The sequence below is a fragment of the Rhinopithecus bieti genome, unplaced genomic scaffold (genome assembly GCF_001698545.2).
Source record: "Rhinopithecus bieti isolate Rb0 unplaced genomic scaffold, ASM169854v2 scaffold_66246, whole genome shotgun sequence".
NCBI classification, from domain to species: Eukaryota; Metazoa; Chordata; class Mammalia; order Primates; family Cercopithecidae; genus Rhinopithecus; species Rhinopithecus bieti.
In genome coordinates, this window is record NW_016826110.1 from 1,324,117 (window position 1) to 1,350,141 (window position 26,025).

The window sequence follows — 26,025 nt, forward strand, 5'->3', positions numbered from 1 at the left end:
TTTTTTTTTGAGACAGAGTTGTGCTTTTGTTGCCCAGGCTGGAGTGCAATGGCATGATCTTGGCTCACTACAACCTCTGCCTTCCGGGTTCAAGCAATTCTCCTGCCTCAGCCTCCCAAGTGGCTGGAATTATAGGCATGCGCCACCATGCCCGGCTAATTTTGTATTTTTAGTAGAGACAGGGTTTCACCATGTTGGTCAGACTGGTCTCGAACTCCTGACCTTATATGATCCTCCTGCCACTGTCTCCCAAAGTGCTGATATTATGGGCGTGAGCCACCATGACTGGCCAAATTTTTTAATAATGCAAAAACACTTTGCTTATTAAAGTAGAACACAGAATTCTTCAAGGCTTGAATGGAGGAGAGTCTGGTTGGGAGAAGTGAGTAGGGGAAAGAATGGCTATATAAATGGCCCTGGATTCTTTGTTTTGTTTTGTTTTGTTTTGTTTTTTGAGGCGGAGTCTCGCTCTGTCGCCCGGACTGGAGTGCAGTGGCCGGATCTCAGCTCACTGCAAGCTCCGCCTCCCGGGTTCACGCCATTCTCCTGCCTCAGCCTCCCGAGTAGCTGGGACTACAGGAGCCCGCCACCTCGCCCGGCTAGTTTTGTATTTTAGTAGAGACGGGGTTTCACTGTGTTAGCCAGGATGGTCTCGATCTCCTGACCTTGTGATCCGCCCGTCTCGGCCTCCCAAAGTGCTGGGATTACAGGCTTGAGCCACCGCGCCCGGCCAATGGCCCTGGATTCTATGCCTTGGAGTCCTTGTTGAGCTCTTAAGATAAGGGTAAGGGTTCTCTTGCTTTGATCACATTCACCCTTCCCCTCTGGAGATTCTTTCAGACCTCTATTTGGTCGAGCCTTAGAGGTTATGGGTTCTATTCAGTTTAGACAGGCCCTTTCTTCACTTGTGTAAGCTGGAAAATAGTAAAGGTTAAAAGCAGTTCTTGAAGACACCATGCCAGGATATGTATAAAAGGGTGTATTTTTTAAGGACTGAGTACAGTTTTAAAATAAAATTTTAATCTGCTTCTTTCTTTGTTCAAAACACTAGTTTTCTATAAAATAGAAGGAAAGATTTTAACCCCATTAATTCGGAGCTGACTCATTCATTCAAGTTTGGATGATATGATTCTTAGCAAGCAAAATATTTGAATGAAATAAGTGCTGAATATGGAATTTTGGATGCTTCCCAAACATAATTGTGTATTGTAGGCTTATAGTGAACTATAAATTTTTATTAAGTTTCTCATTTTATTTTGATTCCTACTCATTTGTTTGAAATATCACCCACTCAGTTTTTCAACACCAAAAAAGTTATTTAGCAACTTTCTCTTCTGCTATAGATGATGAAAGGTAATGTGCAGAAGTCCTGAAGTTGGAGTGGCCTCACAGACAACTGTTCTTACTTGGTAGTTACTGCCAGAAACAAGGACTGCATTTCTTATTGGTTTAGATCTTGTGTCAGCTGTCACTTCTTCTGACAGACTTTCTCTCACATCATCTAGGGGAGTGCCTCCTCTTTACCTCTTTACTTACTTTACCCCAAACACATACTGGTGCCATAGTGGGAGAAAGCTTGGACTCTGGAGCCAGATGGCCAGGATTCAAGTCTTGACTCTACTACTAATTATCTGAGAGACTTTGGGCCTGGCTCTTCATTTGTAAAATAATAAGTTCCAGTGATACTTAAGAATAGTGCCTGGTACCAGCAAGAGCACTTTCAGTGATGGCTGTAATTATTATCACCATTTGTTATTATTATCCCTAGAAATTATTAACACTTTTTTCTCTCTGTATTTCCAGTTATTTGTTGATGTGGTTACTAGCTGACTCCTCACCCTCCATTTCCCCATTAGAATTCAAACTCCTAAGAGCTAGTTCCCCAGGGTCTTTGCACAGCACCTGCCCGTAGTAGGCTTTCAATAAATATTGGTTGAATGAATGAGCAACCTATGAACTTTTATAATGAAAGGTTCTAAACCCAAAACAAACATGTTTGTAGATTTTGCCCACTTCTACATTGTTCAGCTAATTCTCCCATCATTCACTGCCTGTGCGTATATCTTATCATTGGTTTATCTTGGTGTTATGTCAGGAAGTTACATTTTTCAGAACCAGCTGGTCTGTGTGACCTTAATGCAAGCTTTTATCCGGTGGTTTTTTTTTTTTTTTTTTAAACTAGGCTATTTGGTCATACCTAGTTTAGAATTTTCCCAAATGGTAGCGATACTGTATGGATTAGATCTTGTAACCTCTACTGGTTATTTATTTCTTAAATACAGTTGTCCCTCAGTATCCATAGGGGGTTGGTTTCAGGATTCCTTATGGTTTCCAAATCTGCGGATGCTTAAGTCACTTACATAAAATGGCGTACTGCAGTTGGTCCTCCATTCCTTGGAGGTGGGGCCCTAAGATGCATATGGAGGTCCAACTTTGTAGAAAAGAGACCCCTGGGGGTAGGGTAGGTCAAAGGATATAAAATCTTAGGTATGTAGGAGGAGTAAGTTCAAGAGGTCTATAGGGTGACTATAGTTAATAACAGTATATTATTGTATTCTTGAAAAATGCTGAGAGTGGATTTTTAAGTGTTCTCACCACAAAAAATGATACCTATGTGAGGTAATACATATGTTAATCAGCTCAATTTAGGCATTCCACAATGTATGCATATTTTAAAACATCATCTTATACATGATAAATATACACAATTTTATTTGTCAATTAAAAAAATAAAATGTTAAGAAAAAAAGACTCCCTGATTCTTTCTGAGATGAATTTTCACCTATTTTCAGTTTCTCCTTTGGCTTACTTTGAGCTGAGGTAGGATAGCCTTATTGTCAAGGATCCTCATTTTTAAAATAAGTTTATTGACATCAGTTACATACAATAAACTACATATATTTAAAGTGTACAATTTGGAGTATTCGTTGTATTCAACTTCTAGAATCAACCATAGACAAATCATGGGAGACATTTCTCTGGCTATGGATAGAGTGCGTTATCAGACTTGACAATGGGAAGTCAAATGTGTAGGGCTCAGGGAGCACAAGTGGCATTAAAGGTGGGGGTGCTAGCTTCCTCTTCTAGGGTGTGAGAGAATTGTAAGATAATGTCTGTGTTCCAAAGAATAAGAAGTGGAAGTTTAGGTACGTGGTTTGAAGTTGCCAAGGTGACCCCTGGAGGAGCTAAGAATAACAATGCTAACTTTATTTTTTAACTAAAAGCCTTTCCTCTTCAGAATAATGATAGCAGAAGGGCACAATATTAGCCTTTGATCTAATAATCAAAGAGTTGACTGAACTATATAAAAAGATAGCATCGTTTATACTTTTGGATTTTTTTTTCCTTTAGATGTATTATTTTCCTTTAAAATTAAAAGTTAATGTTAATAAAAGAAATTTAGGGAGATTGTGGGGAAGTTGGGAGGGAGAAGAGGGGAATTACTTGTTGCTTAGCATCCAAATTCCCTTTTCAAACCTGAAATAAAATAAATTTTTGTAAGTGAAATTTGAAGACTGTGAGGGAAGGGAGAGGTAAGAAGAATGTACTCTTGTGCTTAGCACCATACTTTCCATCTGTAATTCTGACTGACTGAATACAGTGGATCTGCCTTTGAGTAGCTTTTTTTTTTTAAGCACTGTAGACTGTGTCCCATGGTGTAGGTTTTCGTATCTTCTGAATGCTATCCACTTGATACAAGTAATTATTGCTTTTCCTTCTGCCACAACGATAGAAGGAAAAGGAAAAATGAGCACTGGCTCCCGAAGTTCTAAAGGCAAAGGCAGGTCTCCTCTGAGCTCCAGGAACAGCTGTTTAATAAATATGGCTAAAGACTTAATCTAAAAAGGAGTTGTTTAGGTTAGGTAAGGATTTAGGGTAGTTTATGCTCCATCTATTATTCAGAGACTTTTTTCTAATCTAAGAGTTTCTTTTTGTTTTCCATCAGGAAAACATTGAGAGAGCTGAGATTGTAAAGATCGGTTAATGTTTATGGAGTTCTCACTTCATGAATGGACAGTTTCCAGTACTCTAGGTAGTTTCACAGAACATAAAAATGCAGATTTCCTGAATAGCCTTAATCAGAGGCCTAGGCTAATCACCACATGGTATCTAAGGTCCACAATGACTCCCTAAAGAATCGCCAAGTTCTTTAACCTGGCCATATTTTGCTACATGTACCAGGGCCCTCGCTAAGTTTACTGATCATTCCTGGAAAACATACCCTGGAATTGCTCTCTTTGCAGCTCATCAGGGATATTTCTTTGTCTGTATGGAAAGTTCATCTTCAAGGTCCAAATAAATACTATCATTTCTCATGAAGCCTTTCTTTCCTAATTTACGTATGCAACAAAACAAATTCTATGAAACGGAACCAAAAAAAAAAAACCCCCTCTCCTTGCTTTGAACTTCTACGGTACCCCGTTTGTACCGTTCTTACTTGCCTGGAACATGCTAAGTGTATAATTTAGTTTGTTGATGATTTATTATTTTCCTGTGTTTCTTGAGAGCCGTATCTTATGTAAAGGATATTTTTAATGATTTTATTTCTACAATATAATCATATTCCAGAAAGTTTGGAAAGGAAATGAATAATCCTAAGTCTCATCATGTTTAATTTTGGTAAATATCCTTCCATTCTTTTTCCTTATGCTTTAATGATATTACACACATGATTTTGCCTCTCTCCATATAATTGTAGTACTACTAAACATCAGTTTTTATGACTGTCTAATAAACACTCTAGTAGCTAACCTGTAATTTAATTATTTTTACCATTTTGTAGACAAATGTCTTGCTCAGGGGGACACAGAGCCAGGAATTGAGAAGGGAATCGTGGCCTCCACCCTGCAGTTCATTGCTTCCCTAGACCTCTGCCCTGCCCTAGTCTCAGAGCACATTCAATAACTAGCATTCCTAATGGTTGGGCAGAATCACTATTATTATCTAGCTTTGCTTAAAAAGTGTATAGGGCATTTTAATGTTTCATAACAAATTATGAAACATTTCATTTTCTCACACCTAAAAGGTTAATTTTCAGAAATGAGTCACTACTCAACAATTTTAAATATCTGAGGTTGCCTTTTTTTACGAGGAAAATCACAAACTAATTAAAACCATGATATTTTAGTGTCTTTTAAACTTTTTATTATTTTATTATTTAAATATTTTATTATTGCGATATACAAGCTAAATTTTTCTAGTAACTAAAGCTTTAATAAGCAGAATAGGTTTGTTTTAATTAATCAAGTGTTAAGTCATGTCTTATGTAAAAAAGACTGAACGAATATTCTATACTGGTCCAGCATGTGTGTGCATGTGTGGCATATAAAATGGCTTGAACAGGAGCATCTTTATTACATCAATGGGAACAGGCTTCTCTAGAATGAAATGGAATGTTTTAGGAAAGTGTTGTTCCTAAGTGTTATAAAACAACCTTGCTTTTTATAATAAAGTTTAGTGATAATGTACCTATAAGGCTTCACATATTTGTGGGGCAAAAATTCCTGTATATTTTAAGAAGAAGGAAGATCTCAAATGAACGTGCGAAGTCCTGATGGTCAATATCCTTGATACAGTATTCTCTTTCTGTCCCAGATTCCCTCTTGGCGATCACCATTCCCCCACCCTGCCCCCCATGAACATCCACATGTGCTTTAAGTATCCAGGGCAGGGGGAATACTTGTTCACTGATTTATTAACTGATTACACATCACTGTGGAATTTCTGTCAGTGTGTCATTTCACATTGACAAATTTTCACTTAGAATTAATGACAATTCCATGTTCATAACCTCCTGAGATACATGTGTATTTCTATTATAGTATCCCTACATCTGGTAATCAGGTTGTAGAAAATAAATTTGTCATTGGAATGATACTTTTGGCTAACAGACATTTCTGATTTATGGTGTGCATTTAGTGAATAAATATGTAATAGAAAGAAGCATATATATATAAAACTGCATGTATTGTCAGATCCAGTAAACAGTGAAGTGAACTGAGACCAATTTAAAAATTATCCATTGGTCTCTCTCCCCAGCACCATGAATAGACTGTACATCTGTTGCTCCAGAAGTAATAGGTATTTGTACAACTTTATACTTAATTTTCAGGATTGAACTTTTAAATTTGTATGCACATTCACTGTTCACAGTTGGGAAGGTGTTTTCTTCCTTTGCGATTGCTGTCTTCTCTGCCCAGGCCTTTCATCTTCCAGGAACTTGGTCACATCTTTTATATCTTTACTGTTTTGCATGTCAGTTATTCCCTTTCCCCTGGCTATCCTTTAATACCGGAAAACGATCAGCTTTTACTCTTCCCAAAAACCTATTCCTTGACTACACTCCCCTCAAATTATGATTCTACCTCTTTTCTTACTTCTGCTAACCTTCTCAAGAGAATTGCTTATCCCTGCTCTCCGCCTCTGCTTTCTTACTCCCTGCAGTTAGTGTTAGCCTCTGGTCCCTCCAGTCTCTGAAATTTTCCTCATGTTTGCTACAAACTGACTTTTCTTGGCTCTTGTTTTTGTCATTTTGTCCTCTGAATAACATCTACCACTATTCTTTTCAAAAAATATATTTTTTAGGCTGAGTGCGGTGTCTCACACCTATAATCCCAGCACTTTGGGAGGCTGAGGCAGGCAGATCACAAGGTCAGGAGTTTGAGACCAGCCTGACCAACATGGTGAAACCCCATCTCTACTAAAAATACAAAAATTATCTGGGTGTGGTGCACGCGCCTGTAATCCCAGCTACTCAGGAGGCTGAGGCAGGAGAATCGCTTGAACCTAGGAGGCGGAGCTGCAGCAAGCCAAGATCGCACCACTGTACTCCAGCCTGGGCCACAGAGTGAGACTTGGTCTCAAAAAAGAAAATTAAAAAAAAATCTATATTTTTATTACAGATTCAGGGAGTACATGTGCTGGTTTGTTACATTGGTATTACATGCATATTGGGTGAGGTTTGGGCTTTTAATGTGCCTATCACTCACATGATGACCATTGTACCCAATAGGTAAATTTTCAACCGGCACCCCCCCCCCCATCTTCCCACTTTTGGAGTCCTCAGTGTCTATTATTTCCATCTTTATGTCCAGTTATAAGTGGGAAAATGCAGTATTTGATTTTCTGTTTCTGAGTAATTTCACTTAATATAATGACCTCCAGCTCCATCCATGATGCTACAAAAGACATTATTTCTCTCTTTTTTATGGCTGTGTAATATCCTGTGGTGCATATATACCACATTTTCTTTATCCAATAGACTGTTGATGGACACTCAGGTTGATTTCATGACTTTGCTATTGTGAATAGTGCTGCAGTAAACATACAAGTACAGGTGTCTTTTTAATAAAACGATTTCTTTTCCTTTGGGTATATACCCAGTAGTGGAATTGCTGGGTTGAGTACACTATTCTTAATCTCTCTGAAACTCTTTGCTTTTTTCATTTCTGGGGCATTGGTTGGATGGTTGGCCTGGGAAACTTTTCAAGGTCTTTTTTCTTGTAGATTCTGAGATTCTGAGGCCCTTTTGCTTTTCCTGTTACCCTACTATTTTCTTCTCTATTATTTCTTCCCTAAATCAGAGATCACCAACTAGTACGATCTCCATGACTTTTATGCTTGACTTAGAGTGATTTTTAAAAATTAGTTGTGAAGATGTAAACTCAGGAGGTTTTACATAAGCCTAATTTCCAGCTTTCCTTAAAAAAAAAAAAAAAAATCAGTTGACCCTGCCAAGCAGTTGTCCATTGAAAGAAAGCAGACACTCCCCAGTTGACCATAGTTCATTATCGTGTGCCTGCCATTCTCTGTTGGTCTCTGTCTGGCCTTCTTCATTCATCGACCTCAACTGCCCAAGCTAGGCAGACACGTGAATTTGCGCCTCCTATCGTTAATCCATCGTGCTGTTTCTTAGGTCTTCTTTTATCATGAGTCAGAAAAGATGTGTCTCGGTTTCTCTCATTTGGTACTGTGCCTGGCTTTTAATAGTCACTCAAAAAACATTTGGGTGAGTAAAAGCCTCCATTAGGTTTGATTCTGGTCAGTGAATACCTGAGGACCCTATTCCCAACACAGAGGTCTTTGCCTATTGAGTATTTTGAATGGGATATTTTTGTTTGGGTTGAGAATAGGTATTTGTACTTCACCTAGGCATAACACTTTACAGATCATTAAGTCCCGCTTCATGTTACAAATGAGAAATGGGAGGCATACCCAAGATCAAATGACTTGCCCAAGGCAACAAAGCAAGTTAATGGCAAGCTGGGACTGAGTAGTAAGAATAACTCATGTTCATATAGCACTACACATGTTACAGAGCACTTTAACCCATGCTCGTTTCTACCTGTAAAATGGATGTCACCTTCCCGTTTTATACAGCTAGAGAAACCAAAACCGTGGAATTTATATGGTCCACGCAAGGTTACTGAACCAGTGAGGACAAAGACCTAACTCTAACCTAAACCTTTCGGTGTGAAGTTCAGGGCTTTTCCTGTGATTTTCTCTGACAGTCCCTTTTTCAGCTGCCTAAGCTAAAATTCTTTCTAGGCTTTTAATGACATGCACCCTCTTTTTATACCTTACACTTCAAAATCAGAAACTGAACAAGAAAATTCTTGTTTATTTTGTTTCTAATGGATAGGGCCAACAAAAGTGAAGATAATGAAAATAAGTGAAGAGCTATGTAACTGATGTTTCACCTTCCTAACCTATTGGAGCCAGGTAGTTAACTTTGAAAATCCTTTTCCCTTGGCAGGATGTAGCGAGGCTTGTATTAGGAGTCCGTGTTCCTCCCTGTCCTGCTTAAATGAGTAACCCTTGTAGTTGCTACCAACGCACTGCTTCAGGACCCAGGAGGCTTCAGAAATGTGGGCCATAGGGGATCAGGGGAGTCATTTCAGTCTTCTTTTCTCTGTTCAGCAAATACTTTGTGCTTAATGAGCCTCGGGGGCACAGCCACCCTGTGTTGCAGCTTCTTTCCGTGCAGGAGCTGTGGAGAGTCTAGAGCTAGTGCCATCCAATGCACATGCCGCTGTGGAGCAACTTGCAGCGAGACTCATCCAAACTGAGTGGGGTGGAAGCACTGCGTTCACACCGGGTTTCAGAGACATAGTACAGAAAAAGAATGTAACGATCTCAGTACTTTTTTACATGGATTACATGTTGAAGTGATCATAGTGTAGATATATTGGGCTAAATAAAATATATTATTAAAATGAGTTTTACCTATTTCTTTCCGTCTTTTGAAATGTGACTATCAAAAAATCTATATTCCAAGTGTGGCTTATATTATATTTCAGTTGCATAGTGTTGGGCTAGAGGCAGCACTTCCCTACCTTGATAGTTCTAAGAGACAAACATTTTTATTCATTCAACAAATATTTACAGAGACCTTAATGGAGCTGTTACCTGAGGGAGGCTTTCATATCAATTTTAAAAGACTCTTGAGTAATCCCTTCAGTCTCTTAGTAACTCCTCTTCTATGGGTAAGTTTTGTATTATAAATGAAGACTGAGCTTGCTTTTATATTTAGGTCATCCAAAAACAGAAACCTTGTTACCTAAATTGTAGGGAGAATAGGAGACAAATGGGAATACCAGTTTCTCATTGCCATTATGGAGCATTTTGCAAAGGACTCTAATGTGAGACAAAATATTTTCATGTCTGCCGAGAGGATGTAAACGGGCATGAATTTCCATTCCATAGCATTTCATTCATTCACTGATTTTCTTCAAAGTGACTGACTTATCTGGGGAAGGAACATTGGACTCAGTGATGCAGTAGAATGTTGAAGTGCTACATTTAAAACATGGCATTTCAAACCAGAGAGGAAAAGATGGACTGTTATTTAAATGATGATAGGACAACTGCTGAGTCATGTGGAAAAACAAAGTGCTAAGTGCTTTCCCGACCTTATTCTTTATGCAAAACCAGATGGGCATATGGTTCACAGACGGAGATGTAAAAAGAAAGAATGAAAAGAAGGAAATATTTAAAACTAGGAAAAAATGTAGGTTTCTTATTTAAAACAATTGTGGAATTAAAAGGTTTTTAAAGCATGATGTTAAATCAGGATGCAATAGTGGAAAAAAACGGATAATTTTGACACATAAAATAAAAACTTATCTATAACAAATCCATGAAGTTAAAAAGAAATTAGAACAATATTTTAAATTTAATAGACATAAATATATACACACATATATACACATAAGTTAAAGAGCACTTTACATAATATAGAAAGTATTTATGGCGAGGCGCAATCACTCACGCCTGTAATCCCAGCACTGTGGGAGGCCGAGGCAGGTGGATCATCTGAGGTCAGGAGTTCGAGACCAGCCTGACCAATATGGTGAAACCCCTTCTCTACTAAAAAAATACAAAAATTAGGCCAGGCACGGTGGCTCACATCTGTAATCCCAGCACTTTGGGAGGCCAAGGCGGGTGGGTCACAAGGTCAGGAGATTGAGATCATCCTGGCTTACCCAGTGAAACCCCCATCTCTACTAAAAAAATACAAAAACAAAATTAGCCAGGTGTGGTGGCGGGCACCTGTAGTCCCAGCTACTTGGGAGGCTGAGGCGGAAGAATGGCATGAACTCGGGAGGCAGAGCTTGCAGTGAACTGAGATCACGCCACTGCACTCCAGCCTGGGCGACAGAGCGAGACTCCATCTCAAAAGAAAAAAAAAAAAAAGCAAAAATTAAGTGGGTCTTGGTGGCACTTGCCTATAATACCCGCTGCTCAGGAGGCTGAGGCAGGAGAATCGCTTGAACCCGGGAGGCAGAGTTTGCACTGAGCTGAGATTGTGCCACTGCACTCCAGCCTGGATGACAGAGGGAGACCCTGTCTCAAAAAGAAAAAAAAAAAAAGTATTTATATCAGTCTATAAGAAAAATACTAACAATCCAATAGAATATGGATAGAATATGGAAATAAGCAAATCCTAAAAAAAGAAAATAGATGCTTAATCTCATTAATAAATAGAAATGCAAGTTAAAACAGTATAATACACCTTGTTACTTCAAAAAAATGATTTTTAAGCTTACACTTTGATCTAGCAAATTCCACTTTTAGGAGTTTACCCTGTGGATGTGCTTGTACAAGCCTGCCAAGACATAGTAAATGGCAACATCTCTATAAAATGGAATACCATGCTATCAACTTGTCCCTATTGATATGCAAAGATGTTCATGAAATATTGTTTCATTAGAGAATAGAATGGATTGCTTGGTTTTATTTGTGTTAAAAATCAATAAAGTAGATACATGTGTAACAACATCTACATAGAAAATGAAGAATATGTTTTAAATTGTTAAATGGAAATCCATCTGGGAAGCAGGTTGGGAAGAGACAGATGTGGGGAACTGGCTGAGGCCTTTTACTTTTTACTTCATAATGTTCTATACCAGGGGTGTCCAATCTTTTGGCTTCCCTGGTTCACACTGGAAGAAGAAGAATTGTCCTGGGCCACACATAAAATACACTAACACTATTGATGGCTGATGAGCTTTAAAAAAAAAAAAAAAAAGAAAAGAACAAAACCTCAAAAAAATCTCATAATGTTTTAAGAAAGTTTACAAATTTGTGTTGGGCTACATGTAGAGGACCGTGGGTTGGACAAGCTTGCTGTAGTGGGTTGTGAATTAAAATAATTACTTCTCAGATCTACTGTTTGTATCCTGTAGTGCTCAGAAGCTACAGACTGATTCATCTGTAAAGCTTCCTATAAAATAGTAACTATTCTGCCGGGTGCAGTGGCTCACGCCTGTAATCCTAGCACTTTGGGAGACCAAGGTGGGAGGATCACGAGGTCAGGAGATCGAGACCACGGTGAAACCCCGTCTCTACTAAAAATACAAAAAATTAGCCGGGCGAGGTGGCAGGCACCTGTAGTCCAAGCTACTCAGGAGGCTGAGGCAGGAGAATGGCGTGAACCCGGGAGGCGGAGCTTGCAATGAGCCGAGATCGCGCTACTGCACTCCAGCCTGGGCGACAGAGCGAGACTCCGTCTCAAACAAACAAACAAAAAAATAGTAACTATTCAACTTAGTTCTCATTAAAAATTTTTATCTTTAAAAAATTATAAGTCCCGCCTTTTAAAAAAAAAAACTATATTCTCTCTAGCAAAGAGGGCAACTATACACAAAAAAGTTTATTTTAATATTTCTTAACCTGCCTTGTTGTTATTATTGATATTATTTTTGTCAGTATATCATCTCATATTTATTTATGCTTCTGATAACTCAAAAACACATTCTTTCTACATTTTAGACTTTTCTCCAAAAAGGAGCATAAGAATTTTAAGAGTAATAAATATTTTAGATCCCTGCTTTTCTCTCCAGTATACTGAAGTTTACCTTATATCCAACCTAAGTCTTATCAAAGCTACTTACCAAATGCTTGGAATAAGGTATTTTAGGATACAAATTTATTTTGCAGGTGATGAGTGCACTCCTAATATTAAAGGTCATGGTTACATAAATGTCACAGAAAGCTGACACTACTGAGCTCAAACATTCATACATGAATTTTATCAAAATTCTATTAAAAGCTATCAGATTCTTGGTTTCCTGTTGTTACCAAAGGTTGTTATACTTACAGCAAAAGCTGCTTTATGTTTCTGCCTGATTTACTTAATGCCTCTACAAAATAGTCTTAACTTTATGATTTTTCTCTGGAACTGATACAGGAAGCAAGGAGCAGTGTTTTTTAATACTAATATATGCGGCTTCAGAAGAAATCTCAAGTAATTTTAAAGTATGACATCTTGCTAACAAATATTACTGTCCATGCATAAAAATCAAATGCAGAAAAAATATGCTAGGCTATTTAGAGGAATAGAAATGAAATAGAAAAATGAAACTTGTCCATTTAAAGTGAGATTATGCATTATACATGTGGAGAGCTAAAAGAGACCTAAAAATCATTTGCTCCAACTTACTTTATAGATGAGGAAGCTGTGAACAATAGAGGTAAAATGGCTCCCTTAAGGCCCCAAAGTTAGGTAATGGCTGTGCTAGGACTAGAACTGTGGTCTTCTACTTGCCAGTTGGCTTGTTATACCACTCCAGGATGTATCTACCTGCATACACATGCTTCTGCATAAATTTTTCTAAGCATCCAACCCTATGGTCCAGCAGTTCTACTCCTGGACGTGTACCCAATATCTAGATGGGAGCTTATGTCCACCAAAAGACACATACTGGATTATTCACAGCAGCATTGTTCTATTGGAAGGAAGGAAGAGGAAAGGAGAAAAGAAAACCCACATGTTAATCAGCAGTAGAACGGACAGATAAATTATAGTATATTTACACAATAGAATATGACACAGCAATTTAAAAGAGAGAACCACTGACTCGTGGAGCAATATGGATAAATCTCAAAAAGCATATTGTTGAGCAAAAGTAGCTAGACATAAGAAATTATGGAAAGCACTGAGTTACTTTTATGCCTGTTTGTAAGCTCCTTGAGAGCAGAGACCATTTCTCTGCATTTGTAGATCTTTAGCACCAAGCACATTATTCAGCACATAATTGGTGCTCAGAGTCCAGTCATAGTGGCTCATGCCTGTAATCCCAGCACTTTGAGAGGTTGAGACGGGAGGATCGCTTGAGCCCAGAAGTCGACACCAGCTAGACATCATAATGAGACCTCATCGCTATTAAAATTAGCTGGGTGTGGTGTTGCATACCTATAGTCCCAGCTACTCAGGAGGTTGAGACAAGAGGATCGCTTGAGCCCAGGAGTTCGAGGCTGCACTGAGCAATGAATGTGCCACTGTACTTCAGCCAGGGCAACAGAGTGAGACCTTTCCCTCCAATCCCCCCACCAAATAGATGCTCAGTGTGTATTTATTTTAATGGAGAATATATGATATGAAGAAAGACACAAAGGAAGCACCCAGTATTGTTCTGTTGAGAAAGCAACAGGAAATATCGGGAATGATATTTTAATCCTCAGATGTTTATACCAGAGCACAGCATATGGAAACCTGAAATACTAACACAATGTTGACTCTGTAACTGACAGTTGGCCAGCCAAGTATGACCATGACGAGATTATAGTAATTTTTCAGAACCTTTCAAAACAGGCACCGCTAATGGAGCCTATTGTTTGACCCCAGAATTAATCTAAACATATCAAATAGATGTGATGGTTTCCTCTATTCATATTTTTGGCCGCAATGAGAAGAAAGTCTTCTTAACTCCCTCCCCTGCTTCTTACTCACTGGTACAGGAGTGCTGAGTTGATCAGTCAGATTCCAGCACACTGATTAGGTTTGTGCTTTCAAAGATTTGTTTCTAGGTGTCTAAATAAACGTCTGGTTGAAGAAGACATTCTCTGGCTCGTTTTTCTCCAGTATTGCCAGGTGCTCTGGCCCTTCATTTCATGAGGGTGTTGTGTTTGGGATGGAGGAGATGAAGTAGCTTTTCAATCTGCTTTGTTTCCAGGCTCCTTACACCCAGCCTGTGCAGGAAAGAGGACCCTACCCGTCCATGGTTCACTGCAGTTTATTAGAGCTCTACAGTGAGGTTCAGGCCACCCCCACCATAGTATAAAACTTTACTTTGCTTCATTTGGGCTTTTTATTCTCAAGGTGGGATAGCTAGACCAATAAAGGATTTGTAAATTCTGGATCTCCTGGCCAGTTGCCATGAAAATGCTTTTAATAGGGCCACCCTTTACTAGCACCTCATTTTCATCCCTGAACACACACCACTAGAAGTCTTTATGATCCTTTCTCCCGCCATTGGTACTTCAGGCATTGACAGGTGTTATTCTGGCATTACTGCCTATTATTTCCAAAAGATTATCATGTGGAGGAACTTCTTAAAGTCTGAAGAAGAGATATGGTCATGTTTGATAAAGATTTATCTTACTAATTATAGATTAGACAAGCCACCTGAATTTGAGTCCCCAAGGAGGCTTAGGTACAAATTGTCAATTTGCAATCATCTATAGAAACAGTGACTGCTGATCTCCAACTAACACAGCTTTGTGAGGAACCAGTTGTTCCAAAGCAAGTTCATTTCATAAAATGTTGACTGACAGGGTTTCCATTCTTCTAGTAGGGTGGCCTTATCAACAGAATGAGAAGACATAGCCTGAACAATTTAGGTGGGACAAATAGGACATGATGTTATTTTATATAAAGACATTTGTGAAGTGCCCAGTGTGTAATGCTGAGATGAAAAAAAATCACTGTTTTCCTTAATATTATATTTAAGTTACCTTTTAAAAGTTTATTATTTTGCATCTCAATTTTTTTTGAGGGAGATTAAGCTATGTTTCCCATTACTGTAATATCTAGGTAAGTTTTATGCTGCTTGTTGTCCTTGAAGCTTTCTGGAAATGTTTTATGTTGCCCTAGGGAAAACAAACGGCTTGTGTTCTTTCCTTTCTTGCTGATAATATCAGTGGAGTGCACAGATTTTGACCCCTGGTACTCTTAATTTACACTGGGGCTTTTCAGATAGATGAAGTTAGCTTGCCAACAGGACTTGAATTTCATGTCTTACCCTGTTATGGTTTAAAGTGTGTACACATAGGATGATAGCTGACACAATGATGTAACAAAAAACATATTAAGAATTTCTGCCAGATTTTTGTGATGTTCTCCCAGAATACAGAAAGAAAGGCAGGAGGTGAATATACATGGAAGTACATGAGTTCATTTGGAATGGTTTTATTCTTTGTCTTCTTGCTCATTTTTACCAAACCCAAAAGTTGCCCCTTCGTTGTTCAGTTGTGCTTTGAGCAAATACCCGACCATTATTATGCAACAGGGTGTTCAGTCAGACAAATACACCTTTTTGATTGCTCTTCTGAAAATTTCACAGTGAGCTGAAATAAATTTTCATTTGTTATTGGCAAGTTTTAAAATCAGACATTATGGAAATTCTTAATAAAACTGTCTTTTACTCTTTCAGTCTTGCAATGGAATAGTTTATTCTTGATTTAATATCTACCTGTGATATAGATATAATGAAGTCCCAATATTGAGAGAAAAGATACCTCACATGGGAAAAACAAACACTGTGTAGGCAAACTTTAAAGTAGTGACTTTAAATTTTGGGTGAAATCATGTTGATAATAAACCTCAGGGAATTCTTGGGAATTGTTTAACCTTCTTGGGTTGGTTTGTTGGTTGCTTTTGCAGTTTAACTCGGCTGCTAAGCAGCTGATAGAATGGGATAAGCCTCCTGTGCCAGGAGTTGATGCTGGAGAATGTTCCTCGGCGGCAGCCCAGAGCAGCACTGCCCCAAAGCACTCCGACACCAAGAAGAACACCAAAAAGCGGCACTCCTTCACTTCCCTCACTATGGCCAACAAGTCCTCCCAGGCATCCCAGAACCGCCACTCCATGGAGATCAGCCCCCCTGTCCTCATCAGCTCCAGCAACCCCACTGCTGCTGCACGGATCAGCGAGCTGTCTGGGCTCTCCTGCAGTGCCCCTTCTCAGGTAAATCCTCAAACAAGGATTATATAAAAAGAGCTCACCCACAAAAGGATCAACTCACAAACATGTTTGCTCACCAGCTGACAAACATTACTTATTTTGAACTTCTGAAGATAGTAGCTTTTTTGGGAAGCAAAACCTGTCTTCATTTTGTAGGTGGAAAAATGGAGAAGGCAAAGCTAACTTGAGTGTATCAACCCAGAACTAACTACTCTGTCATTTTCAAAGGGAAGATCAGAACTTACAAGATGAGTTAAATAATACTTACCAGTTTCACCAAGCAATCACTCAGCCTTAGAGAACTTTCTCACAGTACTTTTTTGGGAGATCTTGCCAACTAAAACTTCATCTCCACCCAGATTTAAGATGCCGTGGTCCAAACTTGTAACGTTTGTAGTTACTTGTATCTGTGTAACTTAACTTAATATTTAGGCTTCCCAGAATTATAGAGAAAAAAGAGCAAGGACAGAAAGAAGCATTTAATTTAAATTAGAAATTGACCTCACATTTTTTAAGCTCATTAGTTCATTATGACTTTGGACTGGTATGTAAAAAATAGCCATGCATTATTCTTAGGTTTATAAGAATACACGGGATGACGAGGCATTCATTAATTCATTTGGCAAACATTTATTGAGCACTTTACTATTAGACCCTTCTAGGCACTGTGTATACCATGGTATATAAAATATAGCAATTTGCTGTGTTAGGCTTTAATTCTGCACTACAAAAAGGGCCTAATTATAACCCTGCCCAAGCCACAGGGCTGCTGTCATTATCCACTTAGGTGATGGCTGTATTTTCCTCAACTTAAAGGTCAGAGAACCTAGTTCAAAGCCGCCTGTCACAAGCAGAAGAAATTTCTTTCAAGTCTCATGTTTCATCTTGAAAATTCATGCAGATTTTACATTCTACTCCACCATAAAGCTATGGTGGTTTTTTTTTTTTTTTCTTTAAACATTAAAATGAAATTATGTCCCCTTAAAGTAAAAGAAAGAAATACACAGTCCTGGTCCTTAAAAAGTTTACATTCTAGTAAGTGCCTGTTTTGGACCACAGAATGAAAATGTAAAATACATGTAAAATACAGTTTTTGATATCCCTTGCCTTTATTTTCTCAGCCTCATGTTTGTTTGTTTTTAATAGAGATGGGGTCTCACTTTGTTGCCCAGGCTGGTAACAAACTCTTGGCCTCAAGTGAACATCCTACCCGGGCCTCCCAAAGTGCTGGGATTACAAGTATGAGCCACAGCCTCAGCCTCATTTATTTGACCCTGCTCCTTTAGATTTATACTGTGTGTTTCAAGTTAAATGCATTCACTTTCTGAATGGGATGGTGGGATTGCTGTTTTGTGGCGTTTTTAGGTGGTAGGACCATGAAACTTTTACTGAGAAATAAAGACAGGCACAACTAGAACATGAGTGCAGTGAAGGCAAGGGTCTTTGTTTTGTACACTGATTATATTCTAAATGGCAGACATACAGAAAGCACTCAACATGTATTTGTTGGATGAATGAGTTACTTGAAAAATGGGTAGAGAGGGGAACCATGTCGTTTTACATGTAACTAATCATACCCGTGTGAGAAATAGACATGGAGCATAGATCAGAGTAGGAAGGGCAAAGTGAGGTTAATCTGGAAAGGTTCAGAACTAAAGGTTTTTGAGTAAGGTTCTGAAGGAGGGAGCTAGTGAAGATGGCCACTCACTAAGAGAAAATTGAATCATTTTGATTCTGTGCTTTTTATCTTGGGACCTAGCAACATTTGCACAATGATGTTGTCTTGAAATAAAAGACAAGCTTCTGCTAAGAATAGTGACAGCTCAGAATGGGACTAGCTTTAAAAGAGTGGACAATAATCTTTTTTTTTTTGAGACGGAGTCGTGCTCTGTCGCCCAGGCTGGAGTGCAGTGGCCAGATCTCAGCTCACTGCAAGCTCCACCTTCCGGGTTTACGCCATTCTCCTGCCTCAGCCTCCCGAGTAGCTGGGACTACAGGTGCCCGCCACCTCGCCCGGCTAGTTTTTTGTATTTTTTTAGTAGAGACGGGGTTTCACCGTGTTAGTCAGGATGGTCTCGATCTCCTGACCTCATGATCCGCCCGTCTCGGCCTCCCAAAGTGCTGGGATTACAGGCTTGAGCCACCACGCCCGGCCAAGAGTGGACAATAATCTTTTGGCATTAGAGAAAATGAAAAGAGAAAAGAAGATAGACTGAGCATTTTCATCTTTTGCAGAGAGCTCAGCATTCAGGTGTGAACATGCCTGACGGTACCACACCAGAGCTGGCAATGAGGACTATAAAAGTAGAGCTATTTTTGTTTTGGTTCAAGTAGCTTAGGAAACAAGGCTCTTTCTGTGTTCCGTTGAAAGTTTCCCCTTCAACCATTGCACCCCTCCTTCCATATTCCAGTTCGGTCTGTTTTCAGTGGCAGAGTGTTGCCTCAGGGAGAAGTTATTTCTAGAAGAGGCTAGGAGGTGTTTGAAGTGCTGCCTGGTTTCTCCAGCCATGGTTTACAGAAAACACTACTTATCTAGGGCATTGTGTACATTGGAGGGAACCCCAGTCCCCAGTAGAGCATTGAGCATGTGTAGCATTTGTGACGTGCAAAAACTCTTCCAATCATGGATATCAGTGCATGTGGGGAAATGGCTCATATAAGACCATTTAAAACAGGACTCTCGTTTTCCCCTGCCCAGCAAAGGGCTTGGCTGTAGATTTCACTGAGGCCCATTGCTGAATCTGTCCCCTGCTGTTGACCTGATTGCTGTCTTCCTTTTCCTTATACATGTTAACCTTTGCCTGCAATTTCCTTTCCTTTCCTTTTTTTTTTTTTTTTTTTTTTTTTTTTGAGATGGAGTCTCACTCTGTCACCAAGGCTAGAGTGCAGTAGCACTGTGTCTGCTCACTGCAACCTCCATCTCCTGGGTTCAAGCAATTCTCCTGCCTCAGCCTCCCGAGTAGCTGGGATTACAGGCACCACCACACCCGGCTAGTTTTTATATTTTTAGTAGAAATGGGGTTTCACCATGTTGGCCAGGCTGGTCTTGAACTCCTGACTTCAGGTGATCCACCTACCTTGGCTCCCAAAGTGCTGGGATTACCGGCGTGAGCCACCGCTCACGGCCTCTTTTTTTTTTTCTTTTTTTGAGATGGAGTTTTGCTGTTGTCACCCAGGCTGGAGTACAATGGCACAATCTTGGCTCACTACAACCTTTGCCTCCCAGGTTCAAGCGATTCTCCTGCCTCGGCCTCCCAAGTAGCTAAGATTAAAGGCGTGCACCACCACACCTGGCTAGTTTTTGTAATTTTTTAGTATAGTTAGGATTAAGTTTGGTTGGATATATTAGAAAATTGAAAGTAAGGGGCTTAAAAATGTTAGTATTCATTTTTATCTCATCCCAATGAGATCTAGATATAGACATTTGGGTGCTGGTGTGATAGCACCACAGAGTTATTAGGGACCTCGGCACCTTCCAGCTCATGTCTATACCATGTGAGTGGGTCCTTATGCCTTTGTTTCTATATGGCAATTAGAGATGTCACTGTCACGTCCAAATTGCTGGCAGCAGGAAGGTGAAAGGGACAAGAAGGGAGCCAAAGGGCTTGCTTGCTATTATATTTAGTGACTATTGAGTGATGGCTGAACTTTCAAATACATAAATTGGAAGCTTACTTATAGGCAGTACTTTCCAGGTGGGTTGCCAGATCAGATAGATGTTCATGAGTGTCTGTGACTGAGATGTGTAAAAGTACATGACGGTACAAGCAGCCAAGATGTTTTGTCTCCTCCTCTGACCACACTTAGCATATTTTTTGGCCTCCAGAGGAGTGATTCATAATGTTCAGTGTTTCTATGGCATCTTTGTATTCAGTGGCCTCAGGGAAAGCAAGAAGCCCCCACCCCAAACTCCTTTTTGCTTACCCCAACTCTTCCCTCCTTTACTTAGCCTTTCTTGTAGAGGAGACAACTAAGTTTTGCAGTTCCATGAGGAAAGGGTAAGCCCAGCAGAAACTCAGGTTGTCCCTCTGCAGGGCATTTATTCTAGACATGCTCACCCTTCACTGGTTTACTTCTACTTCTTGTCCTTCTGCGTTTAGTCATTCTTTGGTGACTTTGTCTCTTCCTTTACTGCAGTGCTAGGAAAGCCCTCTATTGAAGGGGTACTTGCAGGATTCTGCATGTCAATGCTTCCCCGAAGTGCCTGTGATGGCAGAGACCTTAGGTTACCTCTGGTGCAGCTGCTCACAGGGGTCTAGAGACATGAAGGGACTTAACCCAAAACCGTAAGGTCATTAACAGCTGATTATTCTGTCTCCCACTCTGGGCTTGTAGAGAAACGTCAATCAATAATGATATATTTCTCAGATATGTATAGGGTCAGGCCCAGGAAGCTGTATTTTAGTAAGTTTTTTTTCTGCCCCAAGGGGTTCCTTGATAATAATGTCTGTTACCAGTGGAGGGTGTCCATGTACTTGGCATTTGGAACAAAGAATTGGACAAAACACACAAAGCAAGGAAAGAATGAAGCAACAAAAGCAGAGATTTGTTAAAAATTAAAGTACACCTCAGTGTGGGAGCGGCCCGAGCAGCCGCTCAAGGGCCCTGGATACAGAATCTTCTCAGGCCCAAATACTCCCTAGAGGTTTCCCATTGGCCACTTGGTATTCACCACATGTAAATGAAGTGGTGGTCCACAATCAGTAGTTGGGAAAAGCAACCAATCAGAGGCTAAAGTGAAGTTAACAGAGTTGCACTTCTATCCAAATGGAGACTTGGCCTGCAATCAGTGGTCGAGGACAGCAACCAATCAGAGGCTGAAGTGAAGTTACAAGGTTACCCTCCTATGCAAATGGCTGATTGGTTACAAAAAGCAACCAGTCAGAGGTACTTTCAATTTCCCATCCACAGTTCAGAAAAGGTGGCAAAGTAGCCTTTGGTCCATTTGTTACTTAGGCATGGAAAGTTAGTGTTTTCTTTTCAGTTTAGTTCTGGGAAGTCAGTGTGAAGCAGCCTTAGGTTCCCTGCCGTCACACCCTATGCTCCTGCCTCATGTCCACTTCGAAGTGAGCTTCATTGTGTCTTAGAAGAAAGGTGACCTCTTATGTGTGGTGTCAATTTGCAAATGTCCTTGGAGTATGTATATAGTTATTGGATACAATAGCAAAAGGTCATTCGGCTTTATCCTAGAAGGGAAAACCAGTGTGCTTCCCATTAGAAATAGGTTGGAGATAGACTTTGATTCACAGGAAAAATAGAAAATGAGAGTTTGGAGTTCAAGACCAGCCTGCTTAACCTAGTGAGACCCTGTCTATACAAAAAATAAGGAGAAGAAGAAAAGAAAGAAACTGAGGGTTTGGGGAGAAAGTCTTATTAGTGCCACCTCCTGGATCCACTTAGTTTCAAACTTTAGGTTCAATCAATATATAGACTAATAGATACAGATGAATTTTAAAAGGTTGCAGAGTCCATGAGTAGCACAGATTTATTTGTGAAAATAAATTACATGCCGTGATACTGATTATCCCTGGCTTTGGCAGGGCTTACCCCCATGGGAAACTGAAAGTTTCCATTAGGTCCTTTGGGAACTAATCTCTGAGCTTTTGTTTGTCCTGATAATCTTTTTCTTAATGTATGGGAACTGGGAAAACTGTGTTTGGGATTACATTTTTATTATAAAACCTAGCATTTTGGGTGGGCTATTATTTCCTTAGGGAAGCAGGTACCAGCCAATCACATTGCTTCTATTCACACTGGAGGGAAAAAACACTCCCATTTGTGCGGGAACCCATCCCCCTACTTCTGTAGCTTCTAGTAACACCACTGCATTCTGCAGTTGGACCTGCTGTGCAACCTGAGTGAAATTGATCAAGTGACTTAACACAGGCAATGAAATGACCTAAATAACTCAATTTCTTTCTAGTAAATTAATCTTGGGTTGTATCATGGGTAAGACACCTTTGAAAACAACTAATTTGGCTTGACATTGTTCCTTTAAAGATTTTATAAGTAATTACCCACTCTGAGCATGTCTAGGCAGCTGCATTTTAATTATGCATCCTCACCAAAAGGTAGAAGTCATGAAAAGTGATCCTGAAAATAGCAAAATACCTGAAGAATTGCACGTAGATTTAACGTATTGATAGGTGAGTGTTCAGCCACTCCTCACTTTAACAGGATCTTCAGGGAAATTGTTAGGAGGCTGGCTGAGCATCAGGCTGACCATTGGAAGGCCAGTTTGATTCATGGTGGCATAAAAACTGAGGCAATGTGTTATCGTGAAAGCCAACGGCAGTTGAATTCTGTAGGGAAGACACTGTTGTGACCAGTATTTATCACATCACTCCCCAGCATCTAGTAAAATGCCTGGTTCAGATTAGGTAACTGGTAAATTTGGGTTGAGCAAACTAAAAGGGATTCTACCTTCCCCATATAACAGAAAGTACAGATTTTTTTTTTTTTTTTTAAACTGTGAGTTGCCTTTCTAAGGTTTAGCCAGTATATTCTGTTGTATCAAACATAGTCTTCTTTTTAACAAACTTTTCTTTTCTCGGCAGGTTCATATAAGTACCACCGGGTTAATTGTGACCCCACCCCCAAGCAGCCCAGTGACAACTGGCCCCTCGTTTACTTTCCCATCAGATGTTCCCTACCAAGCTGCCCTTGGAGTGAGTATAGTTTCTCCCATTTTTGTTTCTCTTTTAGGTATTTAGTGATGTTAATCTGGCACACTCCACCTCCTAACACCTGCAGTGTATGTTCCTACTTGTTAGGTGAGGTGGGTCTCTATCTTTCATCTATTATCTCTGTTAATCTTAACAAAACATTAGAAAGTCCCTTGCCTGCATCCTGCAAAATTTTTAACAATGAGAATTAGTGGCCTGAAGCTGTTAGAAGAACCCAAAAATGCATTTAATTTTCATTAAAGTTCAACCTGATTTTCTAAAGCTTAACCTTTATTTCTTTTGAGTTTCTAGATCCTGCTTATTTCTTATAAAGACATGTTTATGGAAATACTAAGGAAACAGGTCCTGAAGGTGAATGGTTTACTTTGAGTCACATGACAGATCGATACCAAATCTCTACATTAAGGATTCATTCTTTAATTTCTTGTCTTGTATCCATATTGTCTGTAGCTGTGGCTACCTAAAGGTACCTGCAGTCTTGGAAGCCTCCCTTAGATTACGTTGATTTCCCTTCTGAAAACATAACCTCCTACAGATAGGGTCTAAACGGCTAATTGCTTAAAAACATCCAAATGGGAAAATAATAGGGAGAATTAGGGTAGCCAGGACATACAGATACAAAGAAGAAGGTTACTCTGGAAAGAAAATTAAAAGGAAAACAAGAGGCAAATGCAGCCTTCAGTAGTAGAGAAAGACTGTTGTTTAAGACCTTGTTTCCTAAAATTGTTAAGCAAGGAACTAACAGTCGTGAGACATCTCTCATCCAAGCCACAACTTTGGCTTATATTTTCTATTTGCTCCAGTGCTGAGTTGAATTACGATAGGAAAGGTCATTAAATTAGATTGCCCTAGTAGGTAGACCATTGCATCACCCTGCCTGCCCACAGTCATAAGTTGTGCTGTTTGCAGAAAACACCATCGGTGTATCCCGATGATGGGGGTACAGGCCTGCGGTGAAACAGCCAGGGTTTGAAGCCCAGCTCCGCCATTTATTTGTTACATGACTGTGGAAAAGGTGCTCTGCCTCTTTAAGCCTCAGTATCCCTAGCTGTAAAATAAGTATCTACTTCACAGAGTTAGATCATCGAAAGGGATGACCATTATCGATCTCCTTTTTGGCTTCTGTTGAGGGCTGTGGCAAGTTGGGCCTGGTTCACTTTGTTACAATTTTCTTTGCTGTCTGTACCAGGAATAAGGAGGCTTCTAAGCAGCTGGTTTGTTTTTAGGTTGTGGATTTTATACATGTTGTAAAGAAAGATTTTATTTCCCTCTGCTAGAGTGCTTAGAGCCAGATTTGTAGCCCCTCCAGCAAGGACTCCACAACATAATTAGTCAAAATGTTGGCTCCGGCTAGTTTTATTGTTCTCATTTTCCATTTGCCTTGTTTTTCCTATTTCTTATTTATTTTGTCTTGATACATCTATAAATAATTGAAAACTGATTTAGAAACAAGGTGGGCTATAAATAAATGTAGAGTTATTACCTAGCTTGACTTAGGCTCTTGAAAACTTTTTGGAGTTAAGCATGTTCTTGTATTTGAATGGAAGTTAATAATGTTGTAGCTAGAGGTTAAAGGTGTTTTTTGTTTGTTTCTTTATTTTTGTTTTTAATGTTTCCTGAACAATTATAACTTTCTTGATAGTACAACTGCTTGGCAAAGGAGAAGATGCCTGGATTCATCCGGGGAGATGAATTTCAGTTAACTTTTAGTGAAATGTGGTTTCCCTGAGATTCTATTAGCCCTGGATATTTGACCAGAGCCAAGTTTCTTAACCATCATGACCTCTCATCTCCAGGGTAGACTCTCTCCTTTCCTTCCCACTCATGGCACATGTACACAATGAGTTGATGTTTTCATTTCCAGATGACTGCCTTGCATGGTAAAATTCTAACTTGATTTCTTGAGGGGGAAAAAAAAAGACTTACTTTTCAGATAATAGAAAATTTAGTTATAGGTTAAGCGTCTCAAATCTGAAATCCAAAATGCTCTAAAATCTGAAACATTTAGAGTGCAAACATGCAGCTCAAAGGAAGTGGTCACTGGAGCATTTTGGATTTCAGATTTTTGGATTTGGGATGCTTAACTGGTGAAGTAAATACTTTAAAATCTAAAAAAATTCAAAATCCAAATCACTTCTGGTCACAAGCATTTATATAAGGGATATTCAGCCTGGAGTGAGAAAAGACATAAGGCTGGCTGAATTTCAGCCCTTGTGGGCTGAAAATTATACAATGTAGTAAATGGCCAGTTGCTTTTAGCTGGAGACTCACTCTGGGGCAAATCAATCAGACAGGTCACAAGAGAGCATGGATGAACAAAAATTAATTTACATTCAACCATTTTATTTTAGAATTATATAAGAAAACCTGCAAGAGGAAGGTTAAGCAAGAGGAAGGTTGATTAAACAGTATGTCTACTGTGCCAATTTCATTTAATGAAAAACTAATAATAAACAAATCTGTCTGTCATCCCAGGAGATGTCTAGATCTCAGAGTCCCTGGAAGGTTGGCAGAAATGTTTTAGATTTAATATGTCAGGTTTAAGTGGAAAATCTCAGTAGCTTGTGCCCTCTCCATCTTATATTAATTGTGTCAAGCATTCTATTTAAAATTTGAAATGGTTCCGAAGACTGTGAGTACTATTACAGCAATGGCACACAGCTTTGTGGAAAAGAAGGCAGGCTTTTCTTGGTGTAGATTTATAGGTAATAAATGCCACAGTAGAATAACAAATGAAAATTATTTCTAATGCTTTTTTTTCATGAATTGAGATTTGTAAATCTTTTATGCAGAATAAAGTTATAAACATTGTCCCATACATTTCATATGTAACAGTTAAAATTTTAAATATCCAACATTATGAGCAATACTAGT

At 39.3% G+C, this 26,025-nt stretch overlaps 1 protein-coding gene across 1 annotated transcript in view; it reads left to right on the forward strand.

Moving 5' to 3' along the window:
• The window catches only part of SH3RF1 (SH3 domain containing ring finger 1), a 191,813-nt gene that overhangs the window by 131,912 nt on the left and 33,876 nt on the right, over window positions 1-26,025 (forward strand). Inside the window, exons 5-6 of the mRNA XM_017863303.1 lie at window positions 16,166-16,468; window positions 23,023-23,133. Of these exons, the coding sequence (XP_017718792.1) occupies window positions 16,166-16,468; window positions 23,023-23,133 (414 nt within the window). The remainder of the gene's footprint in view (window positions 1-16,165; window positions 16,469-23,022; window positions 23,134-26,025) is intronic.